This window comes from Trifolium pratense, linkage group LG1 (genome assembly GCF_020283565.1).
Source record: "Trifolium pratense cultivar HEN17-A07 linkage group LG1, ARS_RC_1.1, whole genome shotgun sequence".
NCBI classification, from domain to species: Eukaryota; Viridiplantae; Streptophyta; class Magnoliopsida; order Fabales; family Fabaceae; genus Trifolium; species Trifolium pratense.
The window spans coordinates 8,146,202-8,164,494 of record NC_060059.1 but is presented as its reverse complement, the minus strand read 5'-3'; the positions used below and the strand labels follow the sequence as shown (position 1 = coordinate 8,164,494).

The following is an 18,293-nucleotide window of genomic DNA, read 5'->3' as shown; positions in this document are numbered from 1 at the left end:
GTTTATTTACGATATTCCGCATATATAGGACACCTCTGTTATGTAAATTTTTTTATTAGTCTCTGTTCGTAATATACAAAGACTTAATTAATAATATATTTATCGTTCAAATAAAATTTTTAATGGATATAAATTATTTATTCAAGATTCACTTCATTAAAGAAAATTGAAAAAATAATATGGAGATCTTAGCATTGATTTTAATATTATGATTAGTCAAAATCAATAGTACATGCTGATAGTTGATAATATGGAGATCAATTATCAAAATCTTCACATTATTTTATCAAGTTTTTTTAAAAATAAAATTAAGAGAACCTATTTCCCAAATTATTAAGTAAAAAAGATATTTTTAATTTATTTTTTTAAAAAATAAAATAAAAAATACATCATCTAGACTCTAGTCAAAAGAAGAAGAAAAAGTCAATAAGTGTAGTTAGCCTAATAAAGATAATAATTTTTTATAAGAAAAATGGATAATAATATATCTATTTCTTTTTTTTAAAAAAAAAAAAATATATATATCTATTTCTATGTAGTAGGTAATACAAAATGCTGTTATAGAAATATCCATAAATATTTTCCATTATTATTCTTTTAAACGTTCTTCAAACATCAAAAGATTTAAGATCCTTTTCACTCTGAATCTCATAATATTTACATTACAGCTACAAATTTCTCAGATTAGGATCATTCACCAAAATCAAATTAAATAACAAATAATCAAAATTAAATATATAATCTCAGCTTAACTCAGCTCAGCTCACAGCTCATTCAAATTTTCGATTCAAAAATCTCACGCCGCATGGGATCCCGGTGATTGGATCAGATCGGATCCACCGTGCCGACGATGGCGGCGGCGAGAAACCTCACGGCGGTAAAAGACGAAGAAAGCGGCATGGAGCTTGAAGACGATTCCCCCACCTCCAAGAAACCTAAATCCGAAAAATTCCCACTCAATTCATGGCAATTCGCCGTCGCCGTCGCCGTTTTCCTCCTCTTCTCCACCGGTCTTTTCTGCATTTACCTCACCATGCCTGCAACAACCTCAGCTAATCTCAAATTGCCTCGCACCCTCTCCGATCTTCGCATACTCAAGTATTTTCCCATTTCCCCCTTTTTCAATTTCATATAAAAAAATCATTCTTTTTAGGTTTTTGTTTCATTGGGATTAAAATTCATTGCTTTATTTTGATTTATGTGAGTATGTGTGGTAACAGTGTTTTTTTTTGTTTGGGGTTTTTGGATTGCAGAGATCAATTTTCGACGTATGCGAATGAGCATCCAGCACAGTTCATTATTGGGTATTGTTCAACGTATATCTTTATGCAGACATTTATGATTCCAGGAACAATTTTCATGTCATTGTTAGCTGGTGCTCTTTTTGGAGTTATTAAAGGAATAATGTTGGTTGTTTTCAATGCTACTGCTGGAGCATCTTCATGCTTCTTTTTGTCTAAGTTAATTGGGAGACCTATTGTTACTTGGTTGTGGCCTGAAAAGTTAAGGTTTTTCCAAGCTGAGGTTTGTGCCTTCTTTTTGTCTATGTAGTAACGAAACTTCGTATTTATGTTTGACACATGTTTGATGTCTGACATAACACTGACACATGTAATTATATTTAATCACATATTATTGACATTTATTTACGTGTCAATGTTGGCGTTGTGTTTGGCGGCATCTATTATGTGTTTCGTAGCTTTTTGTGGCGTTCTTTGACGTTTGTCGTTAAGTTATGGCATTGGCTGTGTTGAGTGCTAACCTTTTTATTTTTTTGGGTTGAATCAGATAGCAAAGCGTAGGGATAAGCTGTTGAATTACATGCTTTTTCTGAGGATAACCCCGACATTGCCGAATCTTTTCATCAATTTGGCATCTCCAATTGTTGATGTACCATTTCACATATTCTTTTTCGCCACATTGATTGGCCTTATTCCAGCATCGTATATTACTGTCAGAGTAAGCTTTTCTTCCTATCTTACTGTTATTTTACAATATTCTCATTCTACTATTTAGAATTTCCTATGAACTTGACATTTATCATTCTGGGTGACTCTGTTGTATGCTTTATTTATTGTGTTTTCACTTCATTTTAATCTGTATCTTATTGCATGCCTTATTTGTGTTATATACGCCTAAATTATTTTTGCATATTTTCCTATACATTTGGAACTTTTTAGATGAGTGTCTTCGTGTTTAGAGAGAAACAATAAAGAAAAGAGGAATGAAAGATCTTTGTGAACATTTATTGACTGATCATCAACTTGTGCAACACTGATCCCTAGTGACCAAGGAATTAATATGGTTCCTAAGCTTTGCAAATGACAACTTAGCACAGGTTATTTCCCCCTAATGTCAGGAACTGAGTTCAATCTATTATTGGAATACAGTTTTTTAAAAGGAAGAGTTCAATGTTATTTTTATTAAAGTAAATTTTGTTCAAGTATGCCAGTATTTGAGAAGACATGGGTGATATGGGGTTGTCCTTCTTGGTTAAGGCCGGCATCAAACAATTTTCATGGGATTACTGAAGTGTTGATCTTGAAGGATATTGAGGATTTGAATGACTATACTGGTAAAGCTTAAACTTAAAAGACACGGGTCAAGTTGTAGGAATATATGCTATAGGAGGCATTGTTTTCGGGATCATGAAGAGTAGTAATAAGTTAGTTGAGGATTTCTCTAGTACCTGTTGCAGAGTTTAGAACTTTACTATGAGAGAACAGCATCTGAGCTTTTTTTACACATCCGCTTAAAATGTCCTTCATGTTGTTCTGATTTAGCCAGTTTGGGTTGCTGATTTTGGCATTGCTCTTGGGATCATGAAGAGTAGAACTAAGTTGGTTGAGGATATCTCTAGTACCTATTCAGAGTTTGGAACTTTACTATGCGAGAACAGCATCTGAGCCTTTTTTTTTACATCTGCTTAAAATGTCCTTCATGTTATTCTTTGCTTCAAGTGATTTAGCCAATTTGGGTTTCTGGTTTGGGATTGTTCTTGGGATCATGAATAGTAGTACTAAGTTGGTTAAGTATTTCTCTAGGTACCTATTGCAGGGCCTAGAACTTTACTATCAGAGAAACAGCATCTAAGCCCCTTTTTTTGCGTCCGCTTAAAATGTCTTATGTTGTTCTTTGCTTTAAGAGATTTGGCCAATTTGGGTAATTAAGTGATAAGAACGGTTCCATTGTTCACTGCTCATATATTTTGTTTATCTGATCATATAAGACTTGCAACGTCGAATAAAACTAAATGCTTGGCAATAAATCCCATTTTAGAAAAACAACGGTGGAGGGTCTTATTTGATGGTTTGGACATGTGTGGATAAGATCCATAAAAAGTGGTAGGGATCAAAATTTATGGACGATTGTTCAAAGGCGAGGAGTGAGGGGGAGACCAAGGAAAATTGTAGTCCAGCGTATTAAAAGAGAGCAAGATTTAAATGGTCTATCATAATATATGGTCCTTGACAATATATCATAACATTGTTTGATTTATGTAGCTCATCTCAGTTGGTGGTTTTATTTGATTGTTATTCATCATGGATTTTCCTTTTTTATAATTTCAAATTCATCATGGATTTTCCTTTTTTATATGTTCTGTTATGGTTTGTCAAACTTGTGGTGCCTATATTTCTTTTTATCATGCTCTTGATGCTTCCATTATTGTTTAACCAGGCTGGACTTGCTCTTGGAGATCTAAAGTCAGTAAAGGATCTATATGATTTTAAGACATTATCAGTGCTTTTCCTTATTGGTTTTGTTTCTATACTTCCGACGATTCTGAAGAGGAAGCGGGTATACGAATGAAGTCGTGCACAGCTGAGCTTGCTTAATCCATTTGTTGAAGGCACGTCACAGTGAATCAGAGGGAATACGAGTTAACAAGATAAAGGAAGTAGTATTATTATTAATTGAAACAGTAGCAAATGCTCCCTTTTATTTTCTATGGCGGAGCCTCTCTTTTTTCTCTTCCTTTTTGATCGCGCGGAGAGAGCTAGGGTAGACTTAGCTAGTGATCATCAATATATACACATACAGCTATGACTCATGAGTCTTTGGTGGAGCACTTAAATTACTCCTAATATGGCTTTGATTGCATGAGGAACAATGTGGGGAATGTTTATTATGTTGTTGGTGTGTATGCCTTGCACCAGATAGGAACATATGTTTATTTTGTACTATTCCTTGTTTACGATTACAAGATATAATAGAAAATTTCAACTTGATGTGTTAGCATCTGCTGAGTGCTTGTTTAGAATCACATTATATTTGATGAAATTATGGTGGCACCGTGATTTGTTAAAGCTCTTCAAATGTAGTAATTTTTAACAAAATCAAGTGGCGCGTTGTGATTCTGTTGGTGAACATTGCATCATGCCTTTAAGTTGGTATCGTTTCATACCAATGGTTGCAAAATACTTTAAAATAGATTTTTACTAGCTTCGATTAGATGAATGGGACCGATTAAAAGGACATACATTTTGAAATTGAATTCGTTCCAACAAATCTTTCTATGCAAAGTAAAGAGAACTGAAAATGTAACAATTCAAAGAAAACAAGCTCTTCATAGTAGGAATTGGAGTGACATTTGGAGACTGGAAAATAGTAATGTATTTAAAATATTACAATATGACATACAGTAGCTACATAAAACATTTGAACAACTCCATTCCTGATAAAAGCAAAACTAACCATGGCAAAATGATTGGTAATAGTTAAAGATGAAAGAAGATACAACACTACATAGTGCACGGAATGTTCATGATGATTCCTGTGATTCCTGTTGCTTCTTTATATCGTCCATAGTAACTTTTGGGTAGTTCTCATAGCCCATAATGCTATTTATCCGTATGCGTGTATTTGGCTGTCAAGTTGAAAACCAAATGAAACATCAGATTCGGATAAATCGTAGAATAAGTTAATCTGCATAACACTAATAATGCACAGTAACATCGTGCACACTCGGTAGAACAGGTAAACCATCCAAGATGTGATTATAGGAACATTAGAAAAAAGGGTGGTGATTGTGACTGCCACGGAATGAGATTTCTGGTTTTCAACCAAAGATTCTCTAATAGGCGAGAAAAAAGAGTGAAGATGACCAAGTTTTCATGCATTACTGCTCATTTTAATAAATAATGACTCTTGTTGGCCACATATAGACATTTTAATCGCAAACGATTATGATAATAATTGAATTGCAAAGTAAAAGGACAACTGCAATACCTGTCTGTGCCCAATCATTCTACGGTAGTGCTTCTTTCGTTTGTATTTGAATACAATTACTTTCTTGTCTAAACCCTGCATTAAAAACAAAATGGTTAAGGTAGAAGAGGTATTTTTCTTTTAGCTTTTCCTCCCAAGAGAACAGAAGCAGAGATAAAAGAAGTGTACCTGCTCTTCCACTGTTGCATATACCACAGCATTTGTTACTATTGGTTGCCCAATGTAGCAGGATGTATCTGTGCCAACCAGTAAAACCTTATGCAGGGCAATCTACAGTTCACAAGAGATAACATCAATGTACGGTGGATACTGGATAAGAAAAAGGTTAGAAAATAACCGCAAATATTCAGAAAATGGATTTGACTCGTCTAAAGCGAAGAATCATTTCAAAGGGAAAAATGAGAAACTATAACCATTGATTAGAAAACTAACAGTTAAGATTGTCAAATGTCAATCAATGTCTTTAACTCCTCACTTTCCAATAAATTGACTCCCTCGGTTTAGAGGAGCTAAATCACCTTAGAGGCATCATCACTACTAACCACTCGCATATAATTTCATTCCCCCAGCTTTAGACCTAGTTTCTTATAATATACTTTTGTACCGAACCCCTTTAAATTAAAGATCCTAACCCATAATTCAGGTCATTGATGATTCTAATTATTGATTCATAACTATGGCTAATAGACTAAAAATGAATAAGAACTGCAACATATGAAATGGCAGAAATTAAGAACAAACAAGATGTTTACCTTGTCGTTAACGTTGGCACCTTTGAGCCTCTGAACAACGAGCCAGCGCCCAGGGTGAACAATATATTGGCGTCCACCAATCTAAACAATGCAACAACAAAAAATGTTAAAAATCATAACCATTTTCTATGACCCCATAACAAAAACAAATACCTATTTACCAACCCAACAAATTGGAAGAGTAAACTCTAACCGAACAACATAAACAACGGTTAAAATCATCAGAATTAACCATTTTCATCAAGGATTGCTGGTTTTTATAGTTTGCTCCTAAAGCGAACAATTCACTATTGAGTGTAAAACAATTCATGAATGTATCGAAATATCAATTGTCGACTATCTTATCGACAGTTGAGATTACTTATTTTACACAGTAAAGCAAATTTTGCAAGTAAAAGTACAATCATACAATACAATCATTAAGAAAACTCATGGAGTGTTGTTCACCATAGAAATAATAATCATAATCAGCAAACAAATTACTCAAAGCTTACTTTGCTTGCTACTTAACAATAGCAAAAACAACAGTTTCATATAATTTGTTAATCATAAAAAACAATTAAACCATGTACATAGAACCAAAAATATGCAAATTCATTTGGGTCCTCCTCACTCATAGAACATTTTAGATTAACAATTATTCTCAAAGCATGCAACTTTTCAACAATTCAACCAAATGGGTCACACAATCCACACTCAACATTCAAAATAAGCTACTCAAAACTACTCACCATTACAACTGCAAAAAGACCCTTTTCCCATGGCCGTGATTCACCAATTTCAGTGGATTCAGACTCAGGCTGAGCAAGAGAAACTTGAGATTCAGACTCAACCTCTGCTACAGCAGATTCAGTGGATTTGGGAATGGGAAAAAGTGGTAAGCGTTGTGAGAAAGTGGATTGGAAAGAGAGGTTGTAAGATTGAGAAGGAAGACGAGAAGAGAAAGGTTGTGAAATTGAGAAATGAGATTTAGTTAAGGTTTGTGAAATTGAACAATGGGTTGAGAATGAAGAACAGAGAGTGGAAAGTGTTGCAGTTGCAGAAGCCATTTTGGAAAATGGAAATAAGAGAGAACTTCCTCTCCCTCGCCTCTATCTTCTTCCTATCCTATCCATATATTTTACTCTTCTATTTTTTGGTACATTATGATTATATGCTACTTTTTAAAAGGCCATAATTTATTTTTACAAATATTTTTTTAATGGTAAAAAGTTTAGATTAAGTTCATATAAGCCCTACTCCTACCTTTACTAAAAAAAATAAAAAATCTTAGTCCTAAACTTTATTGTATAAACTCAAAAAGAGAAGAAAAATATAGATTAAGAAAATTATGGAATTGATCCAAATGTTCAACTATGTGTGACAATTGCAATTGGTTAAATTCGGTGTACATGTAACATTTTTTTTTTTACTAGGTAATAGAAATGAAGTTTTTTCATTGTCGTTGAAATGTAATAAATCTCTGTATTTTTGCGGAATTTTTTCAATATGTGTGAACCATGGATCAACTCTTCATCATTTGCTTAACAGAGGTCCAATTTTTTTTTTTTTTTTATCATTTAGACTAATTTATTGTCGGTTGGGCATGTGACATTTAATCAGAGATTGTTATTTTTTTTTATCTTATATCACAAATTTCAAAATAACATCGAATGAGCCCTAAATTTATCTCGATAAGTTTATCTTTCTTTTTTTTTTCTTTTTCGAAACAATGGAGGGTCGGAGCCCAAAAGAGAGATTACATAACAACTAGCCTGGAAACACCAGTTACAATTACATCAACAATAAATAAATGATGAATCTGAGTCGGACAAGACTCATAAAAAATCATAGTACTACCAACTCCACATTCATACTAGCTAGAGCGTCAACACATAAATTTGCTTTCCGATAAGTATGACGAACACGAACTTCCCAACCAATTGCATTATTATACTATGATGCCTAAAAGTTTCTTCTTTCAACCAAATTTTTTCATGCGTAAGAGCTAAAAATCGAACCCTTCACCACCTGTTTAAGGCTACTTGGACCAATTCATGGTTGGTGCTTTTTATTTATTTAAAGAGACAATATTTGTATGAACTTTATTATCTATGCAAATTCTGTCTAAACATTTCATAACCATCAAAAGTAAAACCAGTATATAGAGACTTGCATGAAGTCAGTGCTGAAAGTGCACTATGCAGTATCCACCTACTCTTGCTTCTTTTAACAACCATAACTATCAAAGCCAACTAAAGTATTTATGTGTAAATATATTTAAAAACAGTGCTCAATAACACAAACAATGTTCCAAAATAAAACATATCATAATCATGTTGCTATGAAAGTTAGACTATTGATATTTCTTCTAACATTCCTTCTTCCTAACTGTACAAAAGATTTCAGTTAGAATATCAAGAAGAGTCTTTCACTCCAAATGCTTCTGCAATATTGAAATTCAAATTTCCTTTCATGGTTCTGGTCCTACCAACCGTATCATCTCTATCACCTTTTTTCATCATCGCCACAAACTCCGCATAATCGATTCTTCCATCCTGAAAAGAAAAAAATATATATTTCACTTTCACCAATCTTAGAGATAATAAAATCAGAGGATATCGCCGACTTGTATATTGGAGAAACAAAAAATTTGAATCAACGGTGAAATAGTTATTGAAATGACATGTATCCAATCAAATCATGACATGTAGACATTTGAGGCTATATTTTAAGAACAAACCTATAAAGTGACACTATGATGTGATTTCATTAGATGCATGTGTAAAAAAGTTTTAGACTGACCGTGCATAGCAATTAATCTCTAAAGAGGGGCAACAAAAACTTACATTATCTTGATCAATCTCTTTGATCATGTCATCTAGATGTACTTCGCCGAGGCCAAAGTCTTTAGAAGCCTGTTGAAGCTCGTCAATGGTAATGTAACCACTTCCATCTTTATCAAAATATGCAAAAGCTGCAACCAAATTCTCTTCTCTTTCCATCTTATTCAAGTGCAGTGTAGCAGCGAGAAATTCACCGTAGTCTATTGTTCCATTATTGTCGATATCAGCCTGCAAAAGTTCACAAGAGAAAAACAAATGATAACTTATTTGAAATAACATAACACATTTTCATCTGTTAGTACATTCTATGATAATCCACCTACCGCATCCATAAGGGATTTAATTTCAGATTCCATGAGATCAGAGCCGACTCTTTTTAGACCATCCTTGAGTTCCTCAAAAGTTATTGTCCCACTGTTGTCTGTGTCGATCATTTTGAATAACTCTTTTAACCCGCCTATTTCTTCCTCCGAAAGTCTTTCTGCTATGACCTGAAAATAAAATGATTTTAAGATGCCAAATATAAGTACACGAGTTAGACTAAAACTATAAATCGATATAGTATACAAATCATTGAAAACCATACGCGTAGTGCCATCTTCTTAAGTTTATTCATCGCCGAGAAATGTTTTAGCCGTGTCAAAACAGCAGAATCTAAAGGCTGGTCAGGTGCAACTGTATCATCGACAATCCAAGGGTGACCTGATTATACATACACCATTGTCGTTAGATATTATACAAAGCTGCCATATTACAAAAATCCAGTTACAATGAGTACCGAAGGAACTCACATAAGACTTCATGAGCAGTGATTCTTTTCTTAGGGTCCCTATCCAACATCTGTTTTACCAAATCTTTAGCACTTTCTGAGATTGTTGGCCAAGGGTCCGACACAAAATCAAGTTCTCCGTTTAAAATCTGTCTAAAAATTCCTGATTCGGTTTCTGAAGGTAATAGAAAAAGTGAGTGTAGCTCAGGCATAAAAACATAAGAACTAGATCACTAAATAATTATGAACAAGAAAATTATAACAGACACACAAATAAAAGAGAATTACAACAGAAATTATGAACGTTACCAGCCCAAAAAGGTGGAACACCGCTCAGTAAGATGTATAGGATAACACCAGCACTCCAAACATCGACTTCTGGTCCATATATTTTACACAATACCTCAGGAGCAACATAGTAGGGACTTCCAACTACGTCATGAAAAGTTTGTCCTGAAAAGAAACAAAGAAAAAGTTGATGATGCATTCATACTAGATAGATACTCACGAGTCATGAACAACTGCGGAATAGAGCTGGCTTTAACTAGGGGATGAAACATTGGTATGCTTCTAGTGTGATATGCAACAAAATTATCTTTCGATCTAAAGGAAAATTTTAATGGACATGATAAAACTTGTAATGTTGCATATGGAACTAAATATATAACAGTGCAGACCAGAACACAACAAAATCAACTCTAAGAAATTTCACGCGTAAAAACGGACGTAGTTTATCCTTTTTAATCAAATTCTTACAGTGTAGAGCATATCCAATTCCATCACCTAGCTAGATTCAGAAAATTCAAGACTAAAAACAAATCCAGATAGAAACTGCACATAGATAAGATACTATGTAGTGCTTTTGACAACTAAAAAAAATATTGAATTGCTTTTGAAAGAAATGCCGACATCGACATAACCTACAAAGATTGTGTTTCGTAAAAGCATTAAAAATGAAACATATGTTGGGGGAGCGATCACACAACATTCTTTCATTCAGAACCACAAAACTGACACAACAAACAGGATTAGGTCTCTAGATATAGTGTTTAAGAGGATTGATTTTGCCATCCAAAAAGGATTAGTGGCGCAGTTTGTTGCTTGTTTGCCTTTCATTCAAGTGTAATTATCTTGCATATATATAAAAAATTACAATGTTGTAACAAGCATCAATGTTGTGAAACCAACAAAAGAATCACCATTTTGAAAACAATGCTAACCATCTCCAACCGCAATTTAAAACCACGACGCTAACACGTAAAATAATTCCATAATTCAAAGCAATGTTAACCAACCAGGACCGCAATTTAAAACCTTGATACGCACTAACATGTAAAATAGTTACAATAATTTCATAATTCATCTCACCAACAATTTCATAATTCAAATCAATAACCTAAACAAATCACAATAATTTCATAATTCATTTCAACAACAAGAAATTAACCTGGTTTGTAGAACACAGAGAGACCAAAATCTGTAGCCTTCATTTGAGCATCTTCACCAGGAGTATCAAACAAGAAATTCTCAGGCTTAAGATCCCTATGCATAACACCAAGAGAATGACAAGCTTCAACAACACCAACAATTGTCTTAATCAACTTTGCAGCTTCTCTTTCACTATAATGACCCTTTTTAATAATCCTATCAAAAAGTTCACCACCAGCACACAATTCCATAACCAAATGCACAAACACAGAATCCTCATAGGTTCCTTGTATCTGAACCACATTTGGATGTTCAGATAAATGATGCATGATCTGAATCTCTCTCCACACATCATCATAATCTTCTTGACATAAAAGCTTCCTCTTTGGAATTGATTTGCATGCATAGAGTTTTCCTGAGGATTTGTGTGTACATAGATATGTTGTACCAAATTGTCCTTGTCCTAGTTTCTTCCCAAGAAGGTAATGATCCCTTAATCTTGGGGTTTGATAGGGTAACACAGCAGTGCATTTTGATGATGCTTTTGATGATCCAAATGTTTGTTTCTGCATCTCAATTCAAATGGGTTTGATCTAAAGATGATAAAGATTGTTTCTTTTCACTTTTTTCTCTCTTTCCTAAGCTATTCCTCTTCAACAAAGATTGTGTTTTTTTTATGTTGTTGGTTTGTTATATGCTATAATAGTGTAGAATTGCCACCAATTAATTTTACTTTTTTGAGTGTTGTGTAACAATTGTCAATAAAACAATGATTCTTGTTTGGATTGGAATTTGAGGCTTAATTCATTGGTGGAGAAGCAACTTCTTTATAGATGGGTGGGGTGATCTAGCAATTTACAATACATTCCTCTATACATTTATTTTTGAAATAATAATATAATATTTAGTCAAAAAAATAAAATTGAAGGATAATATTTAGTCAAATAATTAATAAAAATATATTTTAAATGATAAGATGAAATAAATATGTAGATATTATTTTTGACTTTTGACTAAATGTAGATTATATATTAATATGTATTTTTTATAAATTTATTACTAAAATATATAATTTTTTCTGTGTAAAAATAGATTTTATATAATATTATATACATTAAAAAGGGAATATATATTTGAAGAAGAATGGAATTAATGTGATATAATATTTCTAAACCAAGTTATTATCTTTGGTATTATATAAAAAAAAATTATTATTTTGGTATTAATATTATATTTCTTTTTATAATTTTTTTTTACAAATGGTAGAAGTTCTCTTTTGTTAATGTTTTTTATGCTAGTTTAGTTGTAATTTCACTACATTATGAGATGTATGGTTTATCTAAAAGAAGTAATTAGTTATTTCTAAGCTTTTTTGTTTAAATACAAATAAAAGGAAAGAATTCCAATAATTTATATTACTCCGTTCTAAAAAATTTCATGTATTTTGTTAAAAATTTGGACACATTTTATTTATGAGTCAAGATCGGTTGACACCAACTAGTTTGACACCAAATGACAAATGTTACACCTCTCAGTAACGAAATAAATTTTATAAAATACACCGTTGGATTATATATAAAGGGAATACAAACTTTTGATGTAGCTTTTTTCATTTCAATTTTATCTTCTTCCAATTTTACCCTTCACTTAAAGTTTTATACAAAAAATGGAAATGTTATAAACAACACTGCGTTTGTAGTCCAACGGTTAGGATAATTGCCTTCCAAGCAATAGACCCGGGTTCGACTCCCGGCAAACGCATATTAATTTTTTCTTTTCTTTATATATTAATTAGAATTTTTTATATTTAATAACATAAATTTTTGTTTTTTTATAAATAATTATTTTCAACTAAAATGAGAGAAATAAATCAGTGACCATGTTATTTTTTTGGTTGATAGACGAAATGACAAAGCGATTGAAAACTCACACACACAAAGTGGAGTGACTGGGGTTCGAACCGCGGTCATGACGTCTGACACTAGCAATTTCGACATTTTTTTCAGTTGAGCTAGGATTTATGGACAATTATAGTGACCATGTTCTTGCTCTATAAATAAAATTGCCCAAATGTTCAATTATATTTTGTCGTTCCATTAACTAATAATATAAATTTAATTTATTTGCACTAACAGTGTAAAAGTTTAGTAAATCAAAATTATTCTCAAATAATATTACTAAGTTTTTGACAAATAATAAAGTTACTTCATAATGAGCCATGTAAAAAAGACATTCTTTAATCCAAGCACAAAAAGGGATTTTAAAATGAGGTTTGAGCTCTTATAATTTCTTCAGCTTGTGTATTCATAATAGCAGCAGCACATGATGTTTAAATTTTCTATGTTAGCTGCGGCTTCCAGCACCAAGCAGCACATGATCGTTCACCTTGAACATCATATTAACAAGGTTATTAGAAGTTAAATACAGGCACATATGAATCAATAAGCCAAGTGACTATAATGACTTATTAATGATAAATATTAGATAAAGGCACTTATATATTATATATATAAGTGATAACAAAGAATTTTACTAACAATAAACCAGTAGTAATATTGGTTTTCTCCTTTGACACAACATAATAATCATAAAACTTAGCTAACTCTAGATGACATAAAAATATAACATATAACAATATCCAAACCAATCTTTTGTGTAACTATAAATAAACCATATTTGGTTTATTCTTTACAAATGAATCAATCACTCTCATTCAATACCTCAACCATAATCTTCATAACTCTCACTCTATTTTGCAAAGACAATATATAATTAGCTGTCTCTCTAAAAAGTCCATCTAACCCAATAGATTGATCACTATTTGGTATAAGTCTCTTCAATCTTCTTACACGTCTTTGAATTCCATAGGAACCTCTTCTAGAACCAATCCTTCTCTTCATGAAAATTTTTCTTGACTTCTTCACCCTTTTTTTGGCTTGTTCATCCAAAACTTTGCTCCACAAATATGATGAATTATTGTTGCTTAATTCATCACTTCCTTGAAAAACATCTTTCAAAGTGAGTGCATCAAAAGAAGGTTGTGAAGAAATTCCCATAACTCAAAAAACAAAAAAACACAAATTTTTTCACTCAAAACCAATTAATAAAAATTGAAGCTCTCACTTTTTTCAAATGCAAGGCTATTGCTAAAATGAGGCACCAAGAGAGAGCATTTATAAGGTGAACCTTGTAACATATGTATTTAAGGATAATTCAAAATGAAAGGGATTAAAAGATGGGGACCACAATACCCAATATAAAAGGAATTGGACTATGTGTATAGTTGTGATCAGGTATCTAAATCGTCCGATTAATATCAGACGGATCAAATTTTAAAATTAAATTTTAATTGTTTCTTAACATGAAATTCGAACTGAAAATTTGAATTGTCTGATCTTAATCAAACGGTTCAGATTAATCGATGACAATGTAGTCACTTTTTTCGAGTGCATGCAATTAGTGTTCCAATATAAAAGGAGGCTTCCAAGGGAATGGGAGAGAGACAGGTGTACCTAAGTGTGTTGTTTTGTTACTTTGAGCATGTTCTCCAACTCAATGCACATGCATTCACATGATGAATTCTTCTTATATGCACCAAACCTCTCTTATAACAACAACCTTTCATAAACACACACTCACACCTCATCTAATAAAAACCACACCCTGGATTATTCCTCTATACAACTTTCCAAATTCAATGAATTTAATTTAATTACATATTACAAATCCATCACTCTCCTTACAGCTCAATAAACGTGGCAACGTGGCATAAAAATATATATTTACAAATTAATTTCATTCATTATATTTAGTCCTTGCTACTTAAGAGGAAACCATGTTATAAGACATTAAGAAAAAATAAAGTATCAAAAGATTGTTACTTGTCAATGCTTGTGTTAACAAAAAGTAGACAAATTAGATCACAATGTTGGGATAAGGTAGGTTAATTATCTCTGACATTCATGAACCATAATGAATTCTCTTCTAATTAAAGGTACATCTTCTTATCTAATGTGTCTATATTATTAATATTAATTCCTCTGCATTGCTAATACTATATGACTTTTACATTGAAATTAATATTAATATGTACATAACCAAAACTAATCTATTGTACTTACAGATGATATATGAGATCTGACAAACATTCCTTCATCACTAAATAAAAACAAGGAGAGTGCAAATTTAATTAAGATTATTTTTCTTACATTAAAACATTAATTAGGCTGAGAATACTACCCAAAAAGAACTTGACACCTAATGAGTAATGACACCTCCTACATATATATATGATAATTCCAGTAATCATAAATTCTTTTGACTAACAAAATAGTAAGTCTCTTACTTGTGCAATATGGAAGTTATTAATTTTGCTTGCTAAATTTAACTTTGAACACTTGGATGATTTTATATAAGAGATGTCAAGTGAATGGTGGTATATATAAGAGTTTTTCTGTCTTATAACTTGGTTATTTTGTACTTTAAATAAATTATATTTTGGTGAAAACTATATAGTATTTCGGAGCTTGATGGACCATCATTGGGATCTAAGGCAGATAAATGTGCTCAATACCATTATATGGAACAAATGTAACTATAGAATATCACGTATGATCCAATTTTGGATTTTAATGACGAGGATCTTCCAGTGTGGAAGTTTAGCAAATGTGATACGTATATGATTAATTCAACATACCAATATACGATGGAAACTTGTATTTATTCATCTCATCTAAGGGTGGATGAGGATTGAACCATAAACCTTTTGAGTTTCAAAGTTACAATATATCAGTGTTTTTATGAGACTAAAAATGGGCTGTATTATACCCGCGTGTGAAAGGTTGATATTTTGAGAAGGAAATTTTCTCATCCTACCCACTCACTTTCTCGTCTACTTCCCTAGCGCGCAAAAAAATTCGGAAAATACGTTCCGAACTGTTTTTCTAGTGTAAAATTTACACTATAAAAAATTCGGAAAACGTTTTCCGAATTGCTAGGGGGTAGGGGAGAAAGTGAGTGGGTGGGATGAGAAAATTTCTTTGAGAAGTACATTATTCCAAGGTATACTCTATTCCTCGATAATTTGGAGTATTTGTCTAACAACCAATAAAAATAAGTCATATAAGTAGATTTGCATGTGGTACACACAACTAACTAAATTTTATTAATGCATATAATTTGTTCTTATTGATTGATGAGTAAATACTCCCAAATTATCAAATGGTAAATTAAAAAATAAAAATCGACTTAATGCTAGATATATGTGACAACTATTAGCGTTTCTTTTTTAATGTATACATGCTAGGAGTAATATTTTACTTAAATAACTTTTTTAGAACTGTTTGTTTGTTTTTCCACCCTTTATATTTTTATGACTTAATGCTTGAAATGTGAATAAATGAGTGCATTTGATGCATTTTGAGGTGCCTTCATGACCAAGACATCAATTATGATAGTGGAAACTCTTCCTTAATAAAGAGAAAGTGGAACTTCAATGTATTAAAGTGTAAGTCATAGCCAAAAGCCAACAAAAAAATTGTCACCGAATGTGAAGAAAGTGAAAAGTCAAATTTTGTCATCAACTAAGTCTGCCACGACCGTGTTGATATGGTAACGGCCGTGGCAGACCCATCAGAGATGATTGATAGTTTTTGTCTTTTCATATTTCATGTTTAATAAAACTCCAATGAACATGAGATGAAGAAAAATCACTACTCTTGGGATCTAAATAAGACCTCATTATTCCTTTGTAAAAATCAAGCTCCACTCATGTAAAAAAAATTTCAAGTTTCAATAAAAGTTTCTTAGTTTATTTTCTTGTGTTCTTAGTTTAGTTTACTGTTTTTACTTACGACTGCTCACCATGGTTAGGTTATGTGTGAGTATTTCACTTACATCTTAGGGTTATGGAGAATAGTTCATAACATGCTCTCTTGATCATTTTTCTTGTCCTTTGTTGATTGAGATTACTAACATGTTTCATTAGTAGGACAAGCAGGCGAAGGACAAAACAAAGAAGATGATGTATGTCTAGAGCCTACGTGCTATGGTCGGGGGTATGCGAGGATTTCAATCATGCTTTTGCGGAGCATTCCGTTAGTTGCCACGAGAGGGGACATTTGTCATGTACTTTACTCCGTTATCACTAAACTTGTTTTAAAAAATGTTTTCTTATGACAAGAGAAATTAAATTGGGATATGATTTGTATGCTTGTGATGAAATTTATGATCCTAGGGTGATGTTCCCGAGAAATATATTTACTAGTAACAGTGAAACATTCTATAATCCTTTAAAATGAGGTCAATAATAGTTTGAAACCTTATATCACAAAATTCTCGCATATCTCATGTCTCTATCAAGCCTTAACACATGATAAATTGTCATAAAGCTCGGTAAAAGTATTACCCATAATGCCTAAATACCCATTAAAACCAATGACCCAACTACTTTCTCCTCGTCGGAACACGCCACCAAACCCCCATTTCTATCAAGACACCCAAACATCTCTCATCCACATTCAAAATATAGTCATCTTCACGTGTAGAATATAAGTTATCCATCTAACATGATTATTATCGAGGATTAAGCTAGGAAAACAAGATGTAATAATTGAATGTAGTATTTTTTTTACAAAAAGTAAAATTTTTGACACAAGTTGGTACACTAATTGATTTTGACTCGAAAATTAATTCCAAGTTGAAGTTTGAATATATAAAAAGGCCATGCACCGTAACACTTGGATGTGATTCTCATGTGCTAATGATGATATTGTAAAACTTTTTATGCCATAAAAATTAAACTAAAATAAAAAGAGAAAAAAAAATACATCAAGAGTGTAAACTAATTTTACATTATCAATTAATTTTTTTTGACTAAATTTTTTTTTTGATAATGTAATAATAATTTCACATTATCAATTAATACTAACTCTATTTTTCGCTATGTGACTATACATTTTTTTTGGTAAGGTCACCATACTTTTTTATATGACATGACAAATTGATAATTTTTTATTTAATGATTGTTTACACGGTACATCTCTAATAAACTCATAAAAAGGAATTTAATTTATATACATAAAATTATTTTACACATATATTCAATAATAAATATTGACACATCATGTAATGTATTTTAAAACAGATGACTTGTCACGTTCACTAAAATATTAAACAATGTGACAACATATTATTGAATGCATGTGTAAAATTACTTTACACCGACATTGTATAACAATTAAACTCAATAAAAATGTCACATTAAAAATAGAAATAAATCTGGTAAGAAAT

General features: G+C 32.0%; 3 protein-coding genes and 1 non-coding gene across 4 annotated transcripts; 2 read left to right on the top strand and 2 right to left on the bottom strand.

The window, feature by feature from the left end:
- The first annotated feature begins 533 nt into the window (after nucleotides 1-533).
- Nucleotides 534-4,236, top strand: LOC123918686 (uncharacterized membrane protein At4g09580). Its single transcript, XM_045970808.1, has 4 exons — nucleotides 534-1,098; nucleotides 1,254-1,524; nucleotides 1,789-1,959; nucleotides 3,679-4,236. Exons 1-4 carry the CDS (start codon nucleotides 851-853, stop codon nucleotides 3,808-3,810), a joined length of 822 nt encoding a protein of 273 aa, XP_045826764.1. The 5' UTR covers nucleotides 534-850; the 3' UTR covers nucleotides 3,811-4,236.
- Nucleotides 4,237-4,548: 312 nt separating this feature from the next.
- Nucleotides 4,549-7,121, bottom strand: LOC123918694 (50S ribosomal protein L21, chloroplastic). Its single transcript, XM_045970817.1, has 5 exons — nucleotides 6,713-7,121; nucleotides 5,982-6,062; nucleotides 5,398-5,499; nucleotides 5,230-5,304; nucleotides 4,549-4,867 (listed from the first exon to the last, which is right to left on the bottom strand). Exons 1-5 carry the CDS (start codon nucleotides 7,028-7,030, stop codon nucleotides 4,763-4,765), a joined length of 681 nt encoding a protein of 226 aa, XP_045826773.1. The 5' UTR covers nucleotides 7,031-7,121; the 3' UTR covers nucleotides 4,549-4,762.
- Nucleotides 7,122-7,994: 873 nt separating this feature from the next.
- LOC123918676 (calcium-dependent protein kinase 4-like) lies at nucleotides 7,995-11,823 on the bottom strand. Its single transcript, XM_045970796.1, has 7 exons — nucleotides 11,023-11,823; nucleotides 9,885-10,028; nucleotides 9,598-9,750; nucleotides 9,393-9,508; nucleotides 9,130-9,297; nucleotides 8,810-9,034; nucleotides 7,995-8,518 (listed from the first exon to the last, which is right to left on the bottom strand). Exons 1-7 carry the CDS (start codon nucleotides 11,573-11,575, stop codon nucleotides 8,378-8,380), a joined length of 1,500 nt encoding a protein of 499 aa, XP_045826752.1. The 5' UTR covers nucleotides 11,576-11,823; the 3' UTR covers nucleotides 7,995-8,377.
- An 869-nt stretch (nucleotides 11,824-12,692) lies between these two features.
- Nucleotides 12,693-12,764, top strand: TRNAG-UCC. Its single transcript has one exon. It is a non-coding gene; the product is annotated as a tRNA-Gly (tRNA).
- Nucleotides 12,765-18,293: the final 5,529 nt, after the last annotated feature.

Coding starts and splice junctions, on each gene's coding strand:
- LOC123918686 (XM_045970808.1), top strand. CDS start 851: ATGGCGGCGGCGAGAAACCTCACGGCGGTAAAAGACGAAGAAAGCGGC. Junction 1,525..1,788: donor TAAGGTTTTTCCAAGCTGAG/GTTTGTGCCTTC, acceptor GGGTTGAATCAG/ATAGCAAAGCGTAGGGATAA. Junction 1,960..3,678: donor CATCGTATATTACTGTCAGA/GTAAGCTTTTCT, acceptor TTGTTTAACCAG/GCTGGACTTGCTCTTGGAGA.
- LOC123918676 (XM_045970796.1), bottom strand. CDS start 11,575: ATGCAGAAACAAACATTTGGATCATCAAAAGCATCATCAAAATGCACT. Junction 9,298..9,392: donor TTAAGAAGATGGCACTACGC/GTATGGTTTTCA, acceptor TTTTATTTTCAG/GTCATAGCAGAAAGACTTTC. Junction 9,035..9,129: donor TTAAATCCCTTATGGATGCG/GTAGGTGGATTA, acceptor GAACTTTTGCAG/GCTGATATCGACAATAATGG.
- LOC123918694 (XM_045970817.1), bottom strand. CDS start 7,030: ATGGCTTCTGCAACTGCAACACTTTCCACTCTCTGTTCTTCATTCTCA. Junction 5,500..5,981: donor GTGCCAACGTTAACGACAAG/GTAAACATCTTG, acceptor TGTGAACTGTAG/ATTGCCCTGCATAAGGTTTT. Junction 5,305..5,397: donor ATGCAACAGTGGAAGAGCAG/GTACACTTCTTT, acceptor TTTTTAATGCAG/GGTTTAGACAAGAAAGTAAT.